The 19,585-nt window shown below is 50.3% G+C and overlaps 1 protein-coding gene across 2 annotated transcripts; it reads right to left on the reverse strand.

Moving 5' to 3' along the window:
• Positions 1-307: 307 nt before the first annotated feature.
• THAP4 (THAP domain containing 4) lies at positions 308-19,058 on the reverse strand. 2 transcript variants are annotated; one of them, XM_027464850.3, is made up of 6 exons: positions 18,901-19,058; positions 17,454-18,610; positions 7,572-7,731; positions 5,089-5,198; positions 3,715-3,818; positions 308-647 (listed from the first exon to the last, which is right to left on the reverse strand). In XM_027464850.3, exons 1-6 carry the CDS (start codon positions 18,975-18,977, stop codon positions 528-530), a joined length of 1,728 nt encoding a protein of 575 aa, XP_027320651.1. In that variant the 5' UTR covers positions 18,978-19,058; the 3' UTR covers positions 308-527. The 2 variants fall into 2 exon arrangements, with proteins under 2 accessions (XP_027320651.1, XP_005028927.1); XM_005028870.6 differs by lacking the exons at positions 17,454-18,610; positions 18,901-19,058 and adding an exon at positions 13,733-13,888.
• Between the last annotated feature and the right edge of the window lie 527 nt (positions 19,059-19,585).

Genomic DNA, 19,585 nt, shown 5'->3' on the forward strand with positions numbered 1-19,585 from the left:
GTCACCTGAGTGGCACCATCAGGAGCAGGTCCTGCAGCAGCTCCGTCCCACCACAAGAGGTGCTCCCTCGCTGAATTTCATCGGGCAGGAGCTGGAGTTCTCACAGCCAGCCCCCCTGATGCAAACCCATGACCCTGCCACGTCTGCGTCACCATTCAGATGACAGCTGAAGGACCAGAAGGCTGAATCAGCAACCCCTTCTACCCCCACAGCACACTAACACGCGTTAAAAAAGCCCTCTGTAGCCACTGCCAGAGCAGAGGGACGCGCAGATCACTCAGCAATCACACCCGAAGAGACACAGCCATAAAAATAAAAGCTTTTAATTATTATTATTTTTTTTATATACCATTACAGGAACATCCGAGGAACATTCTCAACAGCACGGGCAGCTCCGCAGCGCCCCGGGGTGAGCGCAGGCACCCAGCTCCGGGCTCTGCTGTCCTGTATTCCTGAGCTGCCGCTGCTCTCGGGGCACGAGGTCCAGCTCCTCGCCCTCGGCACGGAGACCCCTGGCCCTCTGGGCATCACGGCGTCACCTTTTTGTAGGTGATGTGAAGGTGTTGGGTCATGGGCTGCGTAGTGGTTGCCATGGAGACGGTTTGCTCTAGCTTCCCATCAGAATTGAGCCTGAATTTTCTGGTAATCTGAAAAGGAGATAAGGAAAAACAGTAATAAAATCAAGAAAACGGTATCTAAGGGTAAAAATCCTTAACTGTGCTTTATCCCTTTTCTTTGCTACACTTGTGTTTTGCTGTCAGCGTACTGTGGAAAGGCTACACTCACTGCAACCATACAAGAAAACGATGAGTAGCTTTTTCCCCTAGAGGGGGCAGCCCTTTCCAAAATACCAGGTCTAACCCCAAGAACATCATCCCCAGTTGACCTGTTGTCTTTGCTTAAATTTAAGCATTTTTAATTGAGGAAAGAAATCATTCAAACAGCAGGTTTGTGTGTGGCTCTGACGTTCTATTCCCCACTTCAAGTTTTCTATTTGATTGACGATGGGTTTCAGTGAGAAGGTTTTGTGGGGTCAACAAACAGGAAGACTCTGCATTAAACAGATTAACTTCTGCTAAAATTAGCTGCTGTGGCTGTAAAGTAATTAGCGAATTGGTGCCATGCCTGGTGCCACTGTGCTGGGAGAGGAAAGGTCTTGGCACTACCGCTGCCGTCCCCTTGGTATGAACAAGCCAACACCTGGCTGTCAGGAGATGGGCACCGGGCTGGAGGCTCAGGGAGATGCCCTGTCCTGGCTGACATTTTCAAGGCAGCCTCCAAAAAACATACTGACTCTCTGCAACAGAGAACGGCTTTGTTCATGCTGTATGGTGAGGCTGGACTGGAGCCTTCTGACCTCGGGTCAGCCCAGGAAGCACTGCTGGCCATCTCAGAGGGTTTGGCTGGCAACGTCTTCCTCATCCTTCCACCTGACAGGCTGCGAGTCTGCCTGTACTGCACTAAACCTCCAGGGGGACAACCTGCGGTTACTCTGTGGAGCTAGAAAACTTAGGACCTGTGCAAATAGAACCCAGCTTTCAGCAGCTTCCTAACCATTCGGGCCTGGGAATAGCACACGTTGTAAGCCTGCTCTTAGGTGTCTATGGAATGCAGGAGAGAAGTGGAACCATTATAGTTAAACCTCAGCTCTTGCTTCAAAATAACACTCCAGTGCGTTGCTCCAGCTGCCCGACTCTGCAGAAGGACAATACAACAATACAGATGATTTAAAGGACACAGCAGCTCCCCGAGTGACAGCTGCTCTAAGAAGGCAGTCCGGCACGGCCCCCATACACACAGTGCTTTGGCCCTTCAAGTGATTTTGGCGCAGATTTGCTGCACATCATCCAAAAGAACAGTTTAGAGTGCCTAGTTCCATTTGGTGCTTCCCATGCTGAACACAGTCCCGGGGATGAACAGAAACAAAGTCTTGGGGACAAGGATAACCTGCATGCATGATTAACTGGCAGTTACTTAAATCAGCCTGACTTAGAAAATTCTAAAATGCAGTGCGTTACAAGCAAGAAGAAAGCAAAGACTGTTAGGAGCGCAGTATAGTCAAAAAGAATCCCACGGACTCATGAAGCACTTTCAAAACAATAACTCCCATAAGGCTTTTGCCAAGTGGATACGCTTAAGTGTACACACATCAGTATTCCTACCAGTTCCCTTTCACCTTAAACAAAAGCTAAAAAAGCAAGTGCCTTTTTCAAAGAGCCGCGTTCACATTAACATTGAGTGGTTCATCCATCGGTGCTGAAAGAGGACTCTGCACTTCTCTTTAAGACTGTGCTGAAAGTTGAATCAAAAGTGGAATTCATTCCTGCTGTTTTTCACAAAACGCCTCCATTTTACTGCAGTAACTTGCCCAAGGACAATGGAATCCTCCCATTTCTTTCAGAAATAAAATTGAGTTGGTTTTCCAGAATAACTGTTTTTTTTTTGTTGTTGTTGTTGTTGTTGTTTTAAAGATAGCTTTGGCTGATTTAGTATTTGACTTGGAAAAATAGAGAGCATCCCTTTTTCTAGATCTTCCTCAAACCACTCTCTCACACATCTCCAGAGACTCAGAGCTTGCTGTAAAGTGACCTCAGCGTATCACTGCACCCCAGGAAGATTTGGTTTGAGGAAGTTTACCAAACTGGGTACGAGTGCTGGAAGCAGCAAGATAAACTTGTGTCAGAGCATGGGGATAACAAGCAATGAGGGTGTGCTAACCCAGGCTAGCAGGAAGACACCAGATTTCCTGCTGCTCTAGACTTTCAGCTTGTCTTGAAGACATGGAAAAAAAAGAAGAGTTTTTTGCAAATGTGTTCATTTCCAGTGCGGGTCACTCCAGGGCACTTCCAGAAGCTGTTGCCAATCTGCATGCTCCAAGACAGCATCCAACCCCGTTAATACATCTGTTCCTACACATGCAGCGCGCGCCTAATGCCAGTATCTAACACATCCCGTCCGTTTCGGCAGCCAGTGCCTGCCAAGCACACAACTGGCGCTCCTGCTCACTTCAGAACACCTCGTCCTCATCAACACATCCTCAGCTAATGCTGGCTGCAGCCACTGCTCAGCCTGTGTGCTGCACCAGGGCTGCTTCCTGCAGCAGGAAAAGACAAATAAAAGAATACAAGATGTACTCATCTTTAACAAGAATTTATTTCACAATGCGTGACCTTAGCTGAGGGTTTCTGAAGGGCCCGTATTGACCCATTACCAGCAGCAGATGGTTCTGATCTCCTGAGCAAAAACCAAACAGCAAAGGAGGAAATCTCTGATGACTAATGGAATAGCCAGAATGGCCTGTCCCACAGGTGTGGAAGGCAGACCTGGAGAAGACCAGTGACTGAAGGATCCAGCAGCAGGGCTGGGATCTATACCTGCAGTGTGGGCCCTTCCAGTGGGCTCGGTGCTACTATTTAGACAAGACTTTCCTATTCTCTTCCCTAAGGACCTGCCACTGCCCTTGCTGGAGACAGGATTCTGGGTTGGCTGGTCTGACTCAGCATGGCAGTTCTGATCTGAATGATTCCTTCTCATCTTGTAATCTGTGAAGCAGCTTCTGAAAACTCTTACACAGAAAATAAGCAAGGATGCTGTGCAGTATTTCCAAGACCTGAGGGTAATCGGTAATTAAAGCATTAATCGGCCTGTTCTCTCGACTAGACACCCTCCGGGGCTAGCAATATTATTTGAATTGCTAACGGAGTGTGAACTCACCTGCTCTACATGGGGCTTCTTGGCAAAGGAGATCCTGGCTATGGAGTGAGAAGCTATAGACAGCTCTTGTCCATTCACCTCCCCTTCTTCCACCTCCACAAGACCTGATAAGAAGCAAGGTCATAAGTGCCAGGCTACAAAGGTTAATTAACAACGTCACAATTACTAGGCTATATAACAGATGAAGAAGATTTTTATTTGACCTAGCACATATCAACAACTGTAAATCCATGCAACCTCAGAAACATAATGCTGGAAGATCTAGCCAGACTTACTCATACTGTGCGATAGGTATCGCGTTGCTACTGGCAATTTTCCCTTCAGCACACACTCCCTAGTTTTAGATCCTTATTTAACCAGGTTTTAAAGTTCTTTCATTTTGTAATATAACACAGATGCAGTTCTCTCTCTCATTCAGTCCCTGCCAGGTGCACAATGAGTACCAAGGCAGTAATTCCGGACAGCGGGAGATTCTCCTAGTTTAGGAACTAAGAGGACCGCACTGAGATTACTCTTGGACATGGCAAAGGGAACAGGAGAGAAGCTACCTGTCACAGTGCTGCAGCCAGGCAGGGTTTGTAATAGGAAACTTGTGGTATGAATCACACCAAGCACTCTGGGAAGGAGAGGTCGCACAGGAGGTTTACCACCACCACAGCCTCGCCTTGCCAGGGCCACAAGCTCTGCACCACAGAATCAAACACGGTGAGTGGTAACATCAGTAACAATGATCTAAGTGGGACGCTGAACTCAGAAAGAGCAGCTGGCCAACTGCTATGCTAGCAACAGGAGGACTCCGGACAGACGAGCTCATGACCTGAGGCATACACCCTCTGTTTCTACCACAGGGTCTGCTGTGGCCAACTCACAGGAACAGTGGGAATGGCGTGTCTTATCTGTACAAGTTCTCCCTTTCTCCCTGCAAAACCACGCTTGGATACCATGAAGGCAACAAGAATGGCAGTGGCCACTTATCACCTGCCATGATTAAGGGCCAGGCTGCAGTTCTTGTCATGAATTGAGGGGTTCTTTTGTTTCAAAAAGCTTTAGAAAGTATAAATACCAACATACCATTCTAGGAAAGGATATCCCTCAAGTCTCCTTCATGAGTGATATTTTGATTTGCAGTCCTCTCCTGTCTGAGAAAGCTAGAAAGCCTTGCTGCCTGGGCAAAGCCATGTAGTCAGTCCTAGAAACATGGCGCTTTTGGCTCAAGCTCATTAGCAGCAGGATGGGGAGATGCTGCTCTTTGGTGCTGAGCCCACAATGAAAATAAACAAAATGGAACTGTTAAAGAGGTCCCATAATTTTCTAGAAGAGTGATGAATGGCACCGCAGGACAAGGACCTCTTCTCTTCCCCAAAGAGGCAGTACCTGTGTTCTGGGCGCTGATGAAGGCCACCTTATTAGTGTCAGGTTTGAGGCGGATGAACCCACATTCTCGGTGCATTGGTTTCCTGGTGTCTGGATGGAAGGCGTTGAACCTGAGGGGAAATGAGAATACAAACATTGCTGTGTTGTTGCGCTGAACACACAGGGTTTGGCCTAGTTTCATCTCAGAGAAAACTGTATTTTATTTAACCACGTGACTGCCTGTATTTGAAGAATAAGAGACTGACAATACTTCACGGTTGGAAGACATAAGTGTGTAAAAAGGCAGTTCCTTTATGTGCACAGCCAGACCTCAGAGCTAGAAGTCATTATTTAAGCTCAGGCTTCCGATTTTCCACAGCTCCTGGGTCTCTCTAACTACTGGCTTAGAAACTCCCTTGGGTTACAGTAAGACATGTCGCCAATGCTGAAGCCATACTCTCGCTAATTTCCTTCTCTCAAACAAGTAGCTGGCTTTACAATATCATCTTTATTAAATTTTTTAAGATTTGTCAGCTTTTTCCTTTGTACCTTACGTGCTGCAGGCAATAACACTGCAGACTTATTTCTTCCCATCTTGAAAAGGAAAAAAATCAGCTTGGATGCTTGTTTACTCTTCAGAATGCCTTACAGCTGTACATTTGGTCAGCCATATCACGGGCAATACCTACGTATTATTACACACGATCGTATATTGCGTTAGTGCTACAGCACTGCTGAGCCTACACAGGTAACTGAATTAAACCACAGAGAGCTGAAGCAGTTATTTAGAGAAGAAACACCGAGAGCCAAAAAGCCAAAGAAAGGGCTTTCTACATGAAGTAAGAGCTATCGAATTGCTCAAAGTCGCCATCTCCCAAAAGGAAACACAAAAGGAAACTGGAAGCAAGGAAGGAGGAGCACAGCACAGGCACTCTATTACAGAATTTGGGGGCTTACAACTGCTTCTGGCTCCCTGGCATCCTCTGGGCACAAAATTACTCCTCCTGCTTGGCTGTGTCTCCTCCCAACCACACGGTGACAAGGACCAGGAGTGCCCGGTACCAGCAGTGCAGGACTGTGGCTGTGCTAAGGATTGCCCTAGCATCACAGCCTGCGTGCTCTGCACTTAGTGCACCCTGGGGAGACGTGCATCGTGCTGAGACTGTCCAGAATCAAAGGGGGAATGAACTTCAGGCTGCTGTCAGTGCCTGGAGTGTCCGGGACACGTGTGGCTTGCCTTGTAACAGTCTGGGGCGCTGGTTGAGGAGCCAGGGAGGAGCTGGGTCCCTCACCTCCAAGCCTGCCCATTTCCCCAAAGCCTCCCAGAGGTTAGCAGTTCTGAGCTGAATTTCCCCAGCAAAAGAATACAACTCAGACCAGCGAGTGACCCAAAAGCTGGAGTCGGGGCATGCTGGGTGTAGAGCATGACCGTCAGAGCCCTGTTTCTTTTGGAAACTGAACTAAAAATATCACACCTTGAACAGCTTTGCCACAACAAGCGGCGCACACCAGGAACGCAGGTACCGTTCACACAACGTCAGCATCTTGTAATTATTCCTTTCTCTGGTTCTCAAAGCAACAGCCTTTCCATCTCAACCCTCCCAGCCAAAGGATCAGCGCTGAACCGTTAGCTAAAATAGCACTTCTCCTCCAGATTTTGTATTTCTCTTTGAACAATTACTTGCAAACAAAGCAGTTAAGCTGGCTGCCTGATATCCAATACAGCTTGCTGAACACTTAATTTTTCTCAATTTTTTCACATTGGTGAAGACTGAGGACCACAGTTTAAAATGGACAAACCCGTTGGCTGTGTCACTGTGCCTTCATTTATATCCGTAAGTGTCAGCCTGACAAAGCAGAGTGGTGGTGGTTGTAGGGTAAACTATTACTTGAGGATTCATTTCTAATTAAACAGCCACCACCAGCAACAGGAACAGTGTCTTCTCTGGCCATAAGGACAACATCTTTTGGCTAACACATACGTACAGCATGTTAAAGTGGAAGGATCACTGACCTTTCAAAGCCAGGCACTGAATTTGCCCAAACTATAGGGATGTTCGTGTTCAGGATGGCGCCAATCTCGTTGCTGATCCCAGCACCTTCCGTTGCTTCTCACTGTGTAACCCTGAAGAGTGGCAGGCCACAAGAATTGCATGTTGTGCCCCGGTCACAGTCCTGACCCTCTACACATACACCTCAACACCAGAGGTGTGAACTCACTTCTGAAAAGCTCTGTGGAGTCGCACGGTTTGTTTAGGTACAGGCTAGTGAATGGCCACTGATTGCAGGTGTGCAGCTCACCAATTTATCAGCTGTTTTAAAGGAAAACAACCCCCCCAAAAAAAGCAGACCACTCAGCTACATGCCGCTACATCGTCTCATTTGGTAGATGAAAATTGGTTTATTTGGCAACTGGAAAAGAAATGCAACCGCCAAATCTCACTGCAGCCACACCTGCTCCGATCCAAAAGCTGCTGCCAGCACTGACAAACCTCGGGACTTACGAGAAGTTGAGCATGGGCTGCCCCACGTGAGAGATGTGCACTTCTTCCAGGTACTGGAACGGCTTCATCGTGGGGAAGGTGCCGTCCCCCGGGGGGTCTGAGAGCCAGGTGCCCAGCATCCAGGAGAGGGGCTCCATCACGGGGTTCAGCTGGGGAGTCTCTGCGGAGGAAGAGGAAAGAATGAAGACATTTTGTGGGCCTGCTCTACAGCTTGCTGTTAACAGCTGGCTGGAGGAAGAACATGAAACACCTCAGAAATGGCCCAATGCATCAGGAACGCTTTGCTCCAGAGCAAAGTCAGCTCCAAGGTGCAAGGAGAGTAAGTCTGTTTTCAGACCTGCTCGTGGCCTCCCCCAGGGCACTACTCCTGGCAGTGCCTTTCTGCCCCCTCTCTAGCACCAACCCAAAGGGAAAGTCCCCTCCCTTTGACACCCAGGAAAGGAGAAGTCTGAAATCTCAGGGTAAAGAATGAAGCATGATAAACGATATCAGTGACAGATCCCCAGTGCTCTGGCCCCGATTTTTCTCAAGCCCTAAGGACGGGCTGCTCCTGTTTGTTTTGGAGCCCAAGGAAATGAGTCCTCGCTTCAGAGGAAAGTCAGGCAGCATCCATATTCAAAAATCAAAGTTTACCTGTAATCTTTTTTTTTTTTTTTAAGAGATTAACAATGAGCTGTACTTTTGTAAAAAGAGGTAGAGATAGTTCAGAAATTGCTCTGCTTGGGTGCTGGACTAAGGCTCACTGAAAGGTATTGAAAAGACGGTTGTGCACATAAATTAAAGCAAAAAACAGAAGAGAAAGGTACTCCCATTTATCACTGCATTTATTAAGAAGCAACTGAGGTAGACTTCACAAAGCCAAAAGGCTCCTTCTTTAGTGAATCATTTCAGAAGAGCTTTGATAAGCAACAGTTTTGCATTTTGCTATGATTTCACAGGGTGTGAGCTGGAAAAAAAATGGGGAGAGAAATTGAGACAGACGCTTTAAAGTCATATGAACAACAAAGCAGATCCTTTCCTACGATGTAAACAGGGAAAGTGATACAGCACCCACATGATCCTAGGAAAGACCTCCACAAATAGAGATGAGGGGGCCCACTGCAAAATCCAGGCTGGCTCCATTATGCAGCTGAATAAGTCGGCTTAAAGCACGCCCTCCTCCCACTCGTGTGCTAAGTGACAGGCAGTGGCAGGCCAGGGGCTAACCGGGTGTTTTCCACACCTAGTGATATCATCTAGTGCAGGAATAAGCTACCTGTCTGGCTGGTCTAGAAGGCCCAGACTCAGCTGCAAGGAGAAATGGTGCCCTAAACAAAAAATGGTCCGAGTTTCACTGTGCTCAAACCCAACCCACAGGGAAAAAGACTGAGCAAGGAAGATTGGAGAGGTCACACTAGGATGCCAAAGTAGGGGAACAGATTTTTCACCAGTAAAAGCCAGCCACTTTTATTCTTTATTCTCTCACAGCAAGTGTAAAGACAGAACGACGACTAGCAAATCGTCGAGACGCTGCTAGTTCCTTTACCCTCGTGTACTCTGCAGGAGAAGCAACCTGAGAAAACACGAGCTTGAGCATGCTAATTTCTGGTGCATTGAATACAGCGACTTTAATACAGTGATTACCAGCAACTGAAGTCCAGAATTATTGCTCTGAGGAACTAAATACCTCTAGACTGCTTCCTAGGAACCACTTTTCCTTCCTACCAGCATCTCAGAGCAGGCTGTGAGAGCACGGACAGCACCACCACCTTGTCCACCTGGTATTTGTCTTCATCTTGCAGCCCGCACACGTTGCTTTTCCTTCCCAGCTTTCTGCAGGCCCTGAAGCCCCCCCACCGAAGGGAAGAGCAAAGCTTTGGAAGGGTCAGCGGAGACTGCAGCCTGAGCTGCTGCTGCCCTCTTCTGGGCCAGGAGATGGCAACAAAGCCTAGGACCAGGACAGCTTCCATCCTCTGTGACAGAGCACTTCATTTTCTCCTGCTTACCAACTGCGCTGTGGGAATAAGGACTGGAGAGAGACCCAGTGATGCACAGAGGAACGAGCACCTCCTGATCGCTTCCTGCACGCTGCTGCTTCTTACCTTTGGCATCGGACTTCGGACTAAGTTGTGTTATCACCTCCGGCAGCCTGCTGTGCCAGAGAGCTGAACTGAAAGGGCAGAAAAGCAATAGCAGGGAGGCTGATGGCAGAAAGGCTGATTGAGGGCATCAGAAAAGAAAGGTGATTTAAAAAGAAATTTGCTTCTTATGTCACAGTTAAGTAAATGGAAGAGTATTGTAGCAATAAATAATTTTATAGAGGAAAGTGGAAAACATCTGTCTACTGAGCTGCTCTGTTTGTAACACAGACTCGGGGATGCAGTCTCTGTCAAGAGGAATGTCACTTAAGGAGCATGCAAATTCTTCTTTAACAATCTACATTCATGGCTCACTTTTACAAACACGTTTTAAGCCACAGCAGTAGGCAAGCGCCTGAGAATAACAAGAAATACAAACCGCCTCTGGGAGCTTGCACTGCAAGACACGCTGTCCTCCCTTCTGCACGTTTAAAGCCTCAGACAGTGTCCTTGCAAGACTGATGAAGCAAATCTTGGTCCTTTTGCGTCCACGTGCAATGTTTCTTTTTTTGTGTAATAAAAAGTAAGCTCACTCTACAGCCTCTTCCTTAGTAAGGACCTTCATGGTGTCACTCTCCCCTCCCAAATTATACAGTTTTTTCTTGAAGCTCTTCCCAGCACCTCGAGACCTCTGCTCCTCTACAAAACCCAAACGAAGTCAGCCACCACATCTAAAAGTTGTGGTAACAGCTGGGGAGACAAAAACCACAGCAACGTGACCAGCAACATGATCACCTAGATCTCGTTTCTTCAGGAAGTCGTTCAGGCCACGCTTTCCCCCCGAGACCGCTGTGCCCAGGTCCTGGGGACACCAGTCAGCTCTGCTTCACCTTCTGACCTCGCTGCATCCCTCCGGGCTTGCGGAGGGGTTGTTTCCACTTCCTTCCCATTCAGAGGGGTTTAGAAGTCAAATCTTTCCCCTCATGGTAGCGAAGTCGGGCTGTACCTGGCTGCCCATGCTCTGCAACGAGGGATGATGCCATCTCCCTGCCAAAGCGGCCGAGCGCTCCCCCAGGCCATGTCTGCGCAGGCCTCAGCCAGCGTGGCTCTGCAGTGTGATCCCTGGCACACAGAGCTATGCTGGCACGAATCCCTCATAGAAGTGCAGTTTTTATCAGCAAAACTGCAGAGCGAGCAGCCAGTTGGCTGCTAACGAGACAGCTAACCTGTTTCTCCTAAGCCGGGGAACACTCGCTGCATGAAACTTAAGCGAAAAGAAAATCTCACGCGGCACCTTCCGTCTTCCAGGTGTGGGGACCACGGCCAGCAGCTGGGCAGCTTCCTGCAGTCCTTTCTTCATCCAAGACACTTACTAGATTTAAAGCATCATCAGCAACATTCCAGTAATTAAGGAGCAGCCTTGTTCTGGGCACTTTTTGCCCGATTAGGTACAGAAGGTGGCTTATTCCCTGCTGCCCCCCTCCAGCGTTGTACCCCTTACACTTGCTGCTGCTCCCTCCCAGCCATCCAGTGAAGCACTCCTAGCGCTGACATGCTCCAACTCCATCCCCGCTCTGAGGGGGAAAACGTGATTACATTCACAAATTCGCATCTTATGCCCTCTATTAGTAATTAATTTCATAACCAAGCGCCAATCTGTTACTGCCTCTGTGGTAAAACGTCCCAGTGTCTGCAGTCACTACCAGACTTCTCCTGCAGTACAAAACACTGGGAAAACAAACTCTTAAAATTACCCACTGTTACGGGAAACCCAAACATCCTAAAGAAAGCTTACCTCAATGTATGTTTTACTTTCTTTCAAGTTTTCCTTACTTAGCATTTTCATTGCTTCCTAGTCACCAGCTATTGTATTTGTGTGTGAGTCACTGCCCACTGACTTCAGAAATTAATGCTTAATCCACAAGCTGAACAGGCCATTAGGGGAAAAAGAAAAAACACAACAGAAAAGAAAATGGACCACTCCACAGAAAAAAGATGCAGAAAACAGGGAAGCAACAGGTCTTGCTTTCCCCCTTCCAACCTCCTTTCTTTCCGTGGGGACAGTGGAAGGGCCATCTCCTGATGAACCTGGTCCTGAAGCTGGAATTCCTACAGGAAATTTCTACCCTGAACCCATCCGACAGCCACAGTCTTGCAGTCACTATTCCCGAAGCATGCTCCTGTGAAAGAGTGAACCTAAAAACCTAGACAGCCTAAGAGATAACATCGTTTAGGGTTAGCTCATCAGCATTTGAAAAGATAACGCAGCTGATAATCTCACAGATCACAGACCTTGAGACACACACACACAGAAGTGCAATCGCTTGTCCCCACTCACTCATCTTGACAGGGCAGAGAGGAGGGGAGCTCGCTGTGTGTCCAGTTGCTCCAGCGAAGCTCCAGGCAGCTCACCTCTGGCATGGCATCACAGAATATCCCAAGTTGCAAGGGACCCACCAGAACCACCTAGTCCAACTCCTGGCTCCACACAGGACCACCCAAAAAATCAAACCCTACGTCCGAGAGCTTTGTACAAATGCTTCTTGAACTCCAGCAGCTCCGTGCCGTGTCCACTGCCCTGGGCAGCCTGTCCCAGTGCCCAACCACCTCTGGGTGCAGACCCTTTCCCTAACCCCCAGCCTGACCCTCCCCTGTCCCAGCTCCATGCCGTCCCCTCGGGTCCTGTCGCTGTCCCCAGAGAGCAGAGCTCAGCGCCTGCCCCTCCGCTCCCCTCGTGAGGGAGCTGCAGGCCGCCATGAGGCCTCCCCTCAGCCTGCTCTGCTCGGGGCTGAACAAACCGAGGGACCTCAGCTGCTCCTCGTACGCCTTCTCCTCCGAACCCTTCTGATCTTTGTAGCCCTCCTCTGGAGGCTCTCCAACAGCTCTATCTCCTTATGTTGTGGCACCCCAAACAGCTCACGGCACTCGAGGTGAGGCAGCGTGAGGCAGCGCAGAGCAGGACGCTCCCTTCCGATCCCTTCTCTCTGCCTGCCAGCTGGCCCTTTTGGCTGCCACGGCTTATTTTCATCTTGCTATTGACCACAACCCCCAGATCTCTTTCTGCAGGGCCGCCCTCCAGCCTCTCGTCCCCCAGCCTGTAGGTACAGCCAGGGTTGCCCCTTCCCAGGCGCAGAATCCAGCACTCGCTCCCTTCATATTGTTGGTGACTGCTCAGCCCTCACATTTGTCCATGTCTCTGCAAGGCCTCTCCATCCTCAACAGAGTCGACCAGTTCTCACAATTTAATGTGGTCTGCACACAAAGTCCTGCACCCAGGTCCATTTATGATGACATGAAAGAGAACCGGCCCTATATCGGCGCCACGCAGAACCCCACTGGTGGCTGGAGCCCATCAGCCCCAGGGCAGCACATGCACGGGCTGCAGGTGCTGGAAATCCTCACCCAGCCTCTCTCCTGACGCCTTATCACAGATTTGGCCCCACTCTTAACCTCTGTGCACATATTCCTGCTCCTTATCTCACTCCTTGCTTACTTTATCCTTCAATCTTTGTAGGGCTTTATTGACCAACCCTCCGTCCCAGCCATTCCCATCCATTTCTCCAGGTAGATAAGGCAGAAGAGCTGTGATCAGCACCTGCCATTCCAGCATAAATGTATTTTTCTTTCTCGCACCCCCTCACATCTCTTCCCACTGACACCGAGGAACACAGCTTTACAACTTCTTTCTGCAAAACAAGCCAAAGTCTCTCGGCACCTTGGTGGAAAATGCTTCTGCTGAAGAGGCACCGGGTCTCCAGTTCCGTACAAAACCATGTTTAATGTTCTGGTCCTCCTGCCTGTGTTCCCAAAGCTCACCTATTACCCTTCATCCTCACGTAGAAAGCATTATAAACAACTGCACTTCTATGAGGTTTTGTACAAGTACTAAGAAACACATCTAAACTGGGAAGAAACATTTCCAGTGGATACTTAACAAAATGCTGATCGTTTGCCACGTGGACCCAATTTGCAAATCTCCTTCCTTTACCATGACCTTCATGAAAGCAGACATGGAGTTTGGAACGGGCTCCACGTAAGCTCTGCATGCTGAATTTGAACTCTACCTCTCAGAAACGCATATACTTTAAGCACATTGAATCCTACCTGCGTTTGCTCCGCTGCTGGCCATAGCGTGCAGAGTTATTTTCCTATCGCTTGGTCTAGCTCTCTAACCACCTTTGCTCACCAGAAAGTGCTCTGCATTTGCTTGATAAGATGGCTATAAGGGAAGTGATCTCACGATGAGGTAAGAAAGTTAACCTAGAGCCTGCTGGGAGATGTAGTTTTACAGAAGGATCGAACAGCAGGGCGTGAAGGCAACGTGACCTCGTGAAAGCAGCATCTTCGTTTTGGCTTCAGGAACATGATGCAACCAGCAGAGTTGAGAAGGCTTCCAGCAGATCTAGCTGGTTAGATGCTGTGTGTGCTGAACAGGAGCACGCTGAATTGCCTCCCCTTCCCTTGCTGTCCATGTTCCTCCCTGCTCACCTTCCCTAGGACACTGGGGCCGTGTTTCTTTGCTCACTCTCTCCCTAATTTCTCCCAGTGCATCCTCTTGTTCTGTGGAAGATGTGTCTAATCTTGCTCTGCCTGGTGCACCGTGTCCAGCCATGCCCTGTCAAAAACATTTCTCAGCCACTGGCCTGAAGACGCCAGAGATGGCCCACGAAACAGAAGGAATCGTGTTCCTACCAAACAAGCAAATTCCAAGTTCAGCACATAAAGCGTCGCTGCAGCAGCCGTGCAGAAAACCCAGGGGGTTTCCTGAAACAAGTTAGTTGATCTCCCTGCCCCGCAAGGCTGGGAAAGGCCACGTTTGTGCACCGTGACAGCCTGAGCGTGCTGCGAGGCGAACTCACCCGGACTGAGTCACCCTGCGTGGCTGGCAGGGACTGCGTGTGCAGCAGCCTGCAGGAATCTGCTCCTTCCCAACGGCTGTCACTTGGGTGCAGCCAGCAGGAACCTCCTCGTGCAGCTGGAGGAGCATTTCAGCCGAGAACGGTGGGCAGGAGGAGCTGCCCGACCGGTGAGATGCCAGGCGAGAAGCACGCGGCAGGAATCACAGGGCCTCGTATCAGACAGCAGCATCGCCGTGGGGTAACACTTCGGGCATCACTGCTCTGCTCTGCACTAGGGCATCCCGTTCTCTGCCATTCCAGACAAAAAAAAGTGGCTGTCCAGCTTGATACGCTCACAGCTTGAGGCTGTAAGCCATCCAAACATGCAGGGGACCATCAGAAAACCTTAAAAACACAATGCTTGCTAACCAGATCCACAGCACAGATCACACGGACTGCCCGGTGAGCCCAACACGCAGCCCATGCATGAGCAACCTTCGTCCTGAGACCAGGCAATGCAGGAGGGCCAAAAACACATCCCTCTGCTCCGAATTTCGTGCACGCAGCCGGACATCGGGCGGCAGCGGGGAGGACAGCCGGCAGCACGCTGGAGTCAGGAGGTAAACAGGCAGCAACCTGCCAAGTCAGCCCAGCCGCGTACCTTCCTCACGCTCCCCATCCCCAAGGCACCGGCTTTAGAAAAAAAAAAAAAAAAAAAAGAAATTGCAGGCTCAGGTTTATAGCTATTAGCATCACCTCATCCACGCACCGTATGATTTAGGACAACTGAAATGTAGCTACTAATAAAGGCCATAATTATTATTAACCTAATGCCTGTTACCCCCGTTTTTATGAATACCAAAAAGCCCTCTTCAATTCAGTTTTTCATCAGAGTGCAATTTAGTGTCTGTGCCTAAAACAGGCTCTGCCCAGCAGCAGTCAGCTGCGCTTAATCAGGTATTTTGACTGCCATAAACTATTACGAAGAGCACAAGAAAAAAATAATGCAAAGCAGAAGAGCACCAAGACGAAATTAAAAAGCTGGCCAGCCCCTAACAAAGCCCTAGAAAAGTCACCAGCAGAATGGTTCCCTAAGAACTTCTCATCGCCTAGAGCTACAATCACCAAAAGGATTTGATTTTCTCACGTTGGTCTCTAGTGTTGTTGATAAGAGATAGCAGAATGGGTAACAAGTTGATCTCTTCATTAAAAAAAAAAAACAAACAAACAGACATTTCACCTTATAAAACTGAAGATGCAATTCTTATGTTCTTACAAAATTCTTACTGAGACATTCTCCTGTTCTCATACATGCACATAGTAGAACATCTGCCTCAAGAAAGAAAACAAAATCGTAGTACTTCCTAGAAAAAAAAAAACAAAACACCAACATTCAGGACACCCTCCTTGCAACCAGCATCTCACTGCAGGCATTTCAACACTGCTAGACAAATTCTTTCTCTCTCTCTCTATACGTATACTTACGCATGTTAATTACGGAACCCTAATTTTGTATTTAGTCATTTCCTTTAGTCTGACACCAAAACAGCACAGAACTGCAGACAGGAAGGCACAAATAGGACCACGCTGATTTCCTACTGCAGCGAAAAAATCTTTTCCCCCTCTACCCAAATCAAAGCACGAGCTTTCCACTGGAAAATTACAAACACGTGGAGAAAGTAGCGCTGGGTCAGCCTGCGAGAACTTTGCTGGGGTTTATTCTCCTGCACTCGAGTGAGGAAATGGGCCATGCTGTAAGGGTCTGGAGAGCGCATCTGCCTGCTCCAGGGTCACATTCCCAACCGTGCCTACGACCACGCGGCTTCAGAAAACAAGGAGGAACCTCCCAACGGATGCAGAGGGGAGAATTACCTTGGCAAGAGTTTCCAGCATACCTAGCCATCCTTGGGAAGCTGCTTCAAGAAAGCGCTGGGTCACGCATCCTTCACAAAGTAACCCTGCGCAGCCACACAACCACCAAATACCATTAAAGCCTTCCTGGCTTTTCCCCCAAATTACATCTAGCAACTGGAGTCACTGCACAAAAGTTCTGTCATTGTTCAAAAGCTTTGTGTTAAATCACTCTTCTTGCAAGAGAAAGGGGTAGGGCCTGATCTGACTTCTCGGTAACAGAATTTCACGCCGCCTCATCCCTCGTTGAGCTCCCCTGTATTTTCAGGTGTTTCACTTTTTTTTATTTTATTATTATTTTACTGATAGAGAAGTCATTCCCTATCTCTTCGCACTCTATTATCTGTTTCCTGCCTTCTGCCTTCTGAGGGCGGAAATTATCAAACTGAACGCAGTATTTCAGTCAAGAAGAACGGCGTCAACATGCACGATGACAGTCGTATCTGAGACCTGCTACCTCACTTAGATTTCCTCTATCCCCAGTCCTGAGTACAGCACATGAAATCCAAGATCCGAAGCACTTCTCACATCACTAGAGAAGACAACAACAGCTCTTCCCAAATGCCTTCTGCTCGTGACAGCTCGTTAAGACACGGAAAAATTTCACAGACACTCTCCAAATCATGTCACAGATGAACAAGCTAAAATAATCCAGGAAGAAAATGAAAAAAAAAATCATCACGGGAGTTGTCCTCCACACCACAACCTAACTTTGTGCCCCACCACCTTGGAAAGCTTTACAAAAACAATGCGTGCTATTTGCAACTTCGAGGAGGCAAAGTTTGGAGAGCGCAGCAGTAACTTGTACCAAACAGCCAACACTGTCAGGGCAAAAAATCAACCAGCCACCACCAACAGGCTTGTGGAATACAAGAAACAGCTCACGTGCCCCAAAACCTGTCCAATTCTTTCACTTGCATCTCTTGGCCTAGCATGAGCTACTACTTCCCTTTCCAAAAACACACCTTTCCCCTGTCTTTAACTCACTGCATTGCTATTACCTCTAACTTAACAGCCTCTTATTGTTACAAAAATGATGAATTCTGCCTGAACGCAAGGACGCTGCAAATACTGACCACAGTCCTGGGATAGCAGGCTGTTCAAGTAAGGGAAACTGATCCTCTTCAGCTCGTCTAGCTTCTCCTTCAGCTTCCTGACTTGACTGTCCGAGCGGCTGATCCTCTGCCTCAGCAGTTTCAGCTCCCCGTTCTTCTTCTCCACCTGTTCACGCAAGCAGCACACCTGACTTTTGCTTTGCCTGGAGGAGAAACAGTACGAGTGGAGGGAGTCAATGAGCTTGCAGGCTCCCGAGGCCGACATGATGACCTCGTTGATCGACATGGGGTTGGCATCCGTGTCCCCCTTCTGCCCCACCACAGCCTCAGCAGCAGGCTGAGGGGTCAGGTCCGCTGGGGATGCCGACAAACTCTGGGAAGGTTTCTGAGGGGTCGCAGTGAGGGATGAAGTGGGGGAGTCTTCTGTGACAGTCTTATCGTGTCCCATGAGATTGCTGCTGCAGCTTGGTTCCACGTCTCTCTTTGGCCTTTTCCTTTCTAGCTGCTCTTTTGGGAAAGACGGCCTCTCTCTGGCATGCTTGGAGGAAAAGCTGTAAGAATGAAGGGAGCCGATGAACTTGCAAGCACCAGAGGCAGGAGGCGTGAAGTCATCCGCCGATATGCCACTCCTGTCAGCTATCCAACTCCCCGTCCAGGTGGTTTTAGGACAGGCCTCCACGGAAGATCTGTCAGGCTTTTTCTGAGGTCCAGGCTTTGCCACTAAATTATCCCCTAACGTCCTTCTCCGAGGGCCTTCCAGCTGGCTGTGGAGATGCTCTTCCTCCTCGGACATCGACTCGATGTCCTCTTGCAGAGTCGCCTCCTCCATCTCGTTCGCCCCTTGCATCACCATAAAGTCCTGCTCAGGAGAGGAGGTCCTCTGGGCTACCTCACGGCCTCCTTCCCTCGGGTCCTCCCCATCCTGCAGCGCTACCTGGCTCGCTAGTTTCCTCTTGCTTCTGACATACTCCAGGTTGTCGCGCTTCTTCTCGGCGAGCTGGAAGATGGTGGGGACGGCGGTGGGCTTCAGCAGCCGGTGCTGGTCCTCCAGCCGCTTGGAGAAGCTGTCCTTGGTGAAGTGCTCGCTGCAGAGGAACGAGTACTTGGTGGGGGTCCAGTTGTCCCTCTGCACAGCCTTCAGCCACTGGATCAGCCGCTTCGAGTCCTTCAGGGGGAACCTGCAGCCGGGAGGCACAAACAGGCCGGGCGCTCAGGGGCGATGCTGGCGCCCGACTTTTGGCCGCACCCCAAAAAGTTGGGACCTGGGGGGGAGCTGGGGAGGGGGTCAGGGGGGGTCCTGCCCTTCCCCTCCCCGCCGGGTGGGCGCAGCCCCGGGGCTCGGGGGGCGCCGCAGCCCAACAAAGAGCCGCGGGGGCTCCGCCGCCCGCAGCCGCCCCCCGGAGCCCCGGGGGGGTCCGAGCGGAGCCCGGAGCGTGGCGGAGCCGCCCCCAGCCCCCCGCGGGCTCACCTGTGGAAGGAGACGGCGCCCCGGTGCGCCTTCCCCTGCCGGTTGGAGCAGTTGGCGGCGGCGCAGCAGATCACCATCTCCGGCCGGCGGCCGGGCCCGCCCCGGCCTTCCTCCTCCTCCTCCTCCTCCTCCTCCCGCCCCCCCCCTCCCCGCCGGCCCGGCCCGGCCCGGCCGCCGCCAGCCGTACAGCAAGATGGCGGAGCCAGGTCACCCCTCCGCCCTGGGCAGCGGGGCTCCGTACGGCGCCGCCGGCAGCCGCGCCAGCATGGCGGCCCCCGTGTGGCCGCCGCCATCTTGGCCGAGGGATGCCGTACGGAGAGGCGGATGAGGGAGGTGTATAGGGGCCCGGCGCCGCTCGCTTGCCGCCTCGGTGCTACCGGGCGGCGACTCCCGAGGCAGGGGCTCGGGATGTGGAGGCCGAGCGGGTCGGGAGAGGGGGGCTGCCGGCCTGAGGGCGGAGCTCGGCGGGTGCCGTACAACAAGATGGACGCGCCCATGTCACGGGGATCCTCCGGGCGCGCTCGTGGCAGGCAGCTCCCTCAGGCGCCGCGCAGCACCTGCAGAATGCCCGGGCAGCTCCACACAACTCCTCGCCCCTCGCTTTCTCCGCGAGCCCAGCCTCGCCCCACTCCATCTCCTCCCCCCTCTCCGCAGCATCCTTCCGTACGACAAAATGGCGGCCCCC

The sequence above is a fragment of the Anas platyrhynchos genome, chromosome 9 (genome assembly GCF_047663525.1).
Source record: "Anas platyrhynchos isolate ZD024472 breed Pekin duck chromosome 9, IASCAAS_PekinDuck_T2T, whole genome shotgun sequence".
Classification (NCBI taxonomy): domain Eukaryota; kingdom Metazoa; phylum Chordata; class Aves; order Anseriformes; family Anatidae; genus Anas; species Anas platyrhynchos.

Bases quoted from the DNA above. Each gene is read 5' to 3' on its own strand.
- THAP4 (XM_027464850.3), bottom strand. From the start codon at position 18,977: ATGGTGATCTGCTGCGCCGCCGCCAACTGCTCCAACCGGCAGGGGAAG. The intron at 18,611-18,900 runs GTGAGCCCGCGG...TCCCGGCTGCAG, and splicing joins GGCGCCGTCTCCTTCCACAG to GTTCCCCCTGAAGGACTCGA. The intron at 7,732-17,453 runs GTCAGTATTTGC...CTTCCTCCGCAG, and splicing joins CCTGCTATCCCAGGACTGTG to AGACTCCCCAGCTGAACCCC.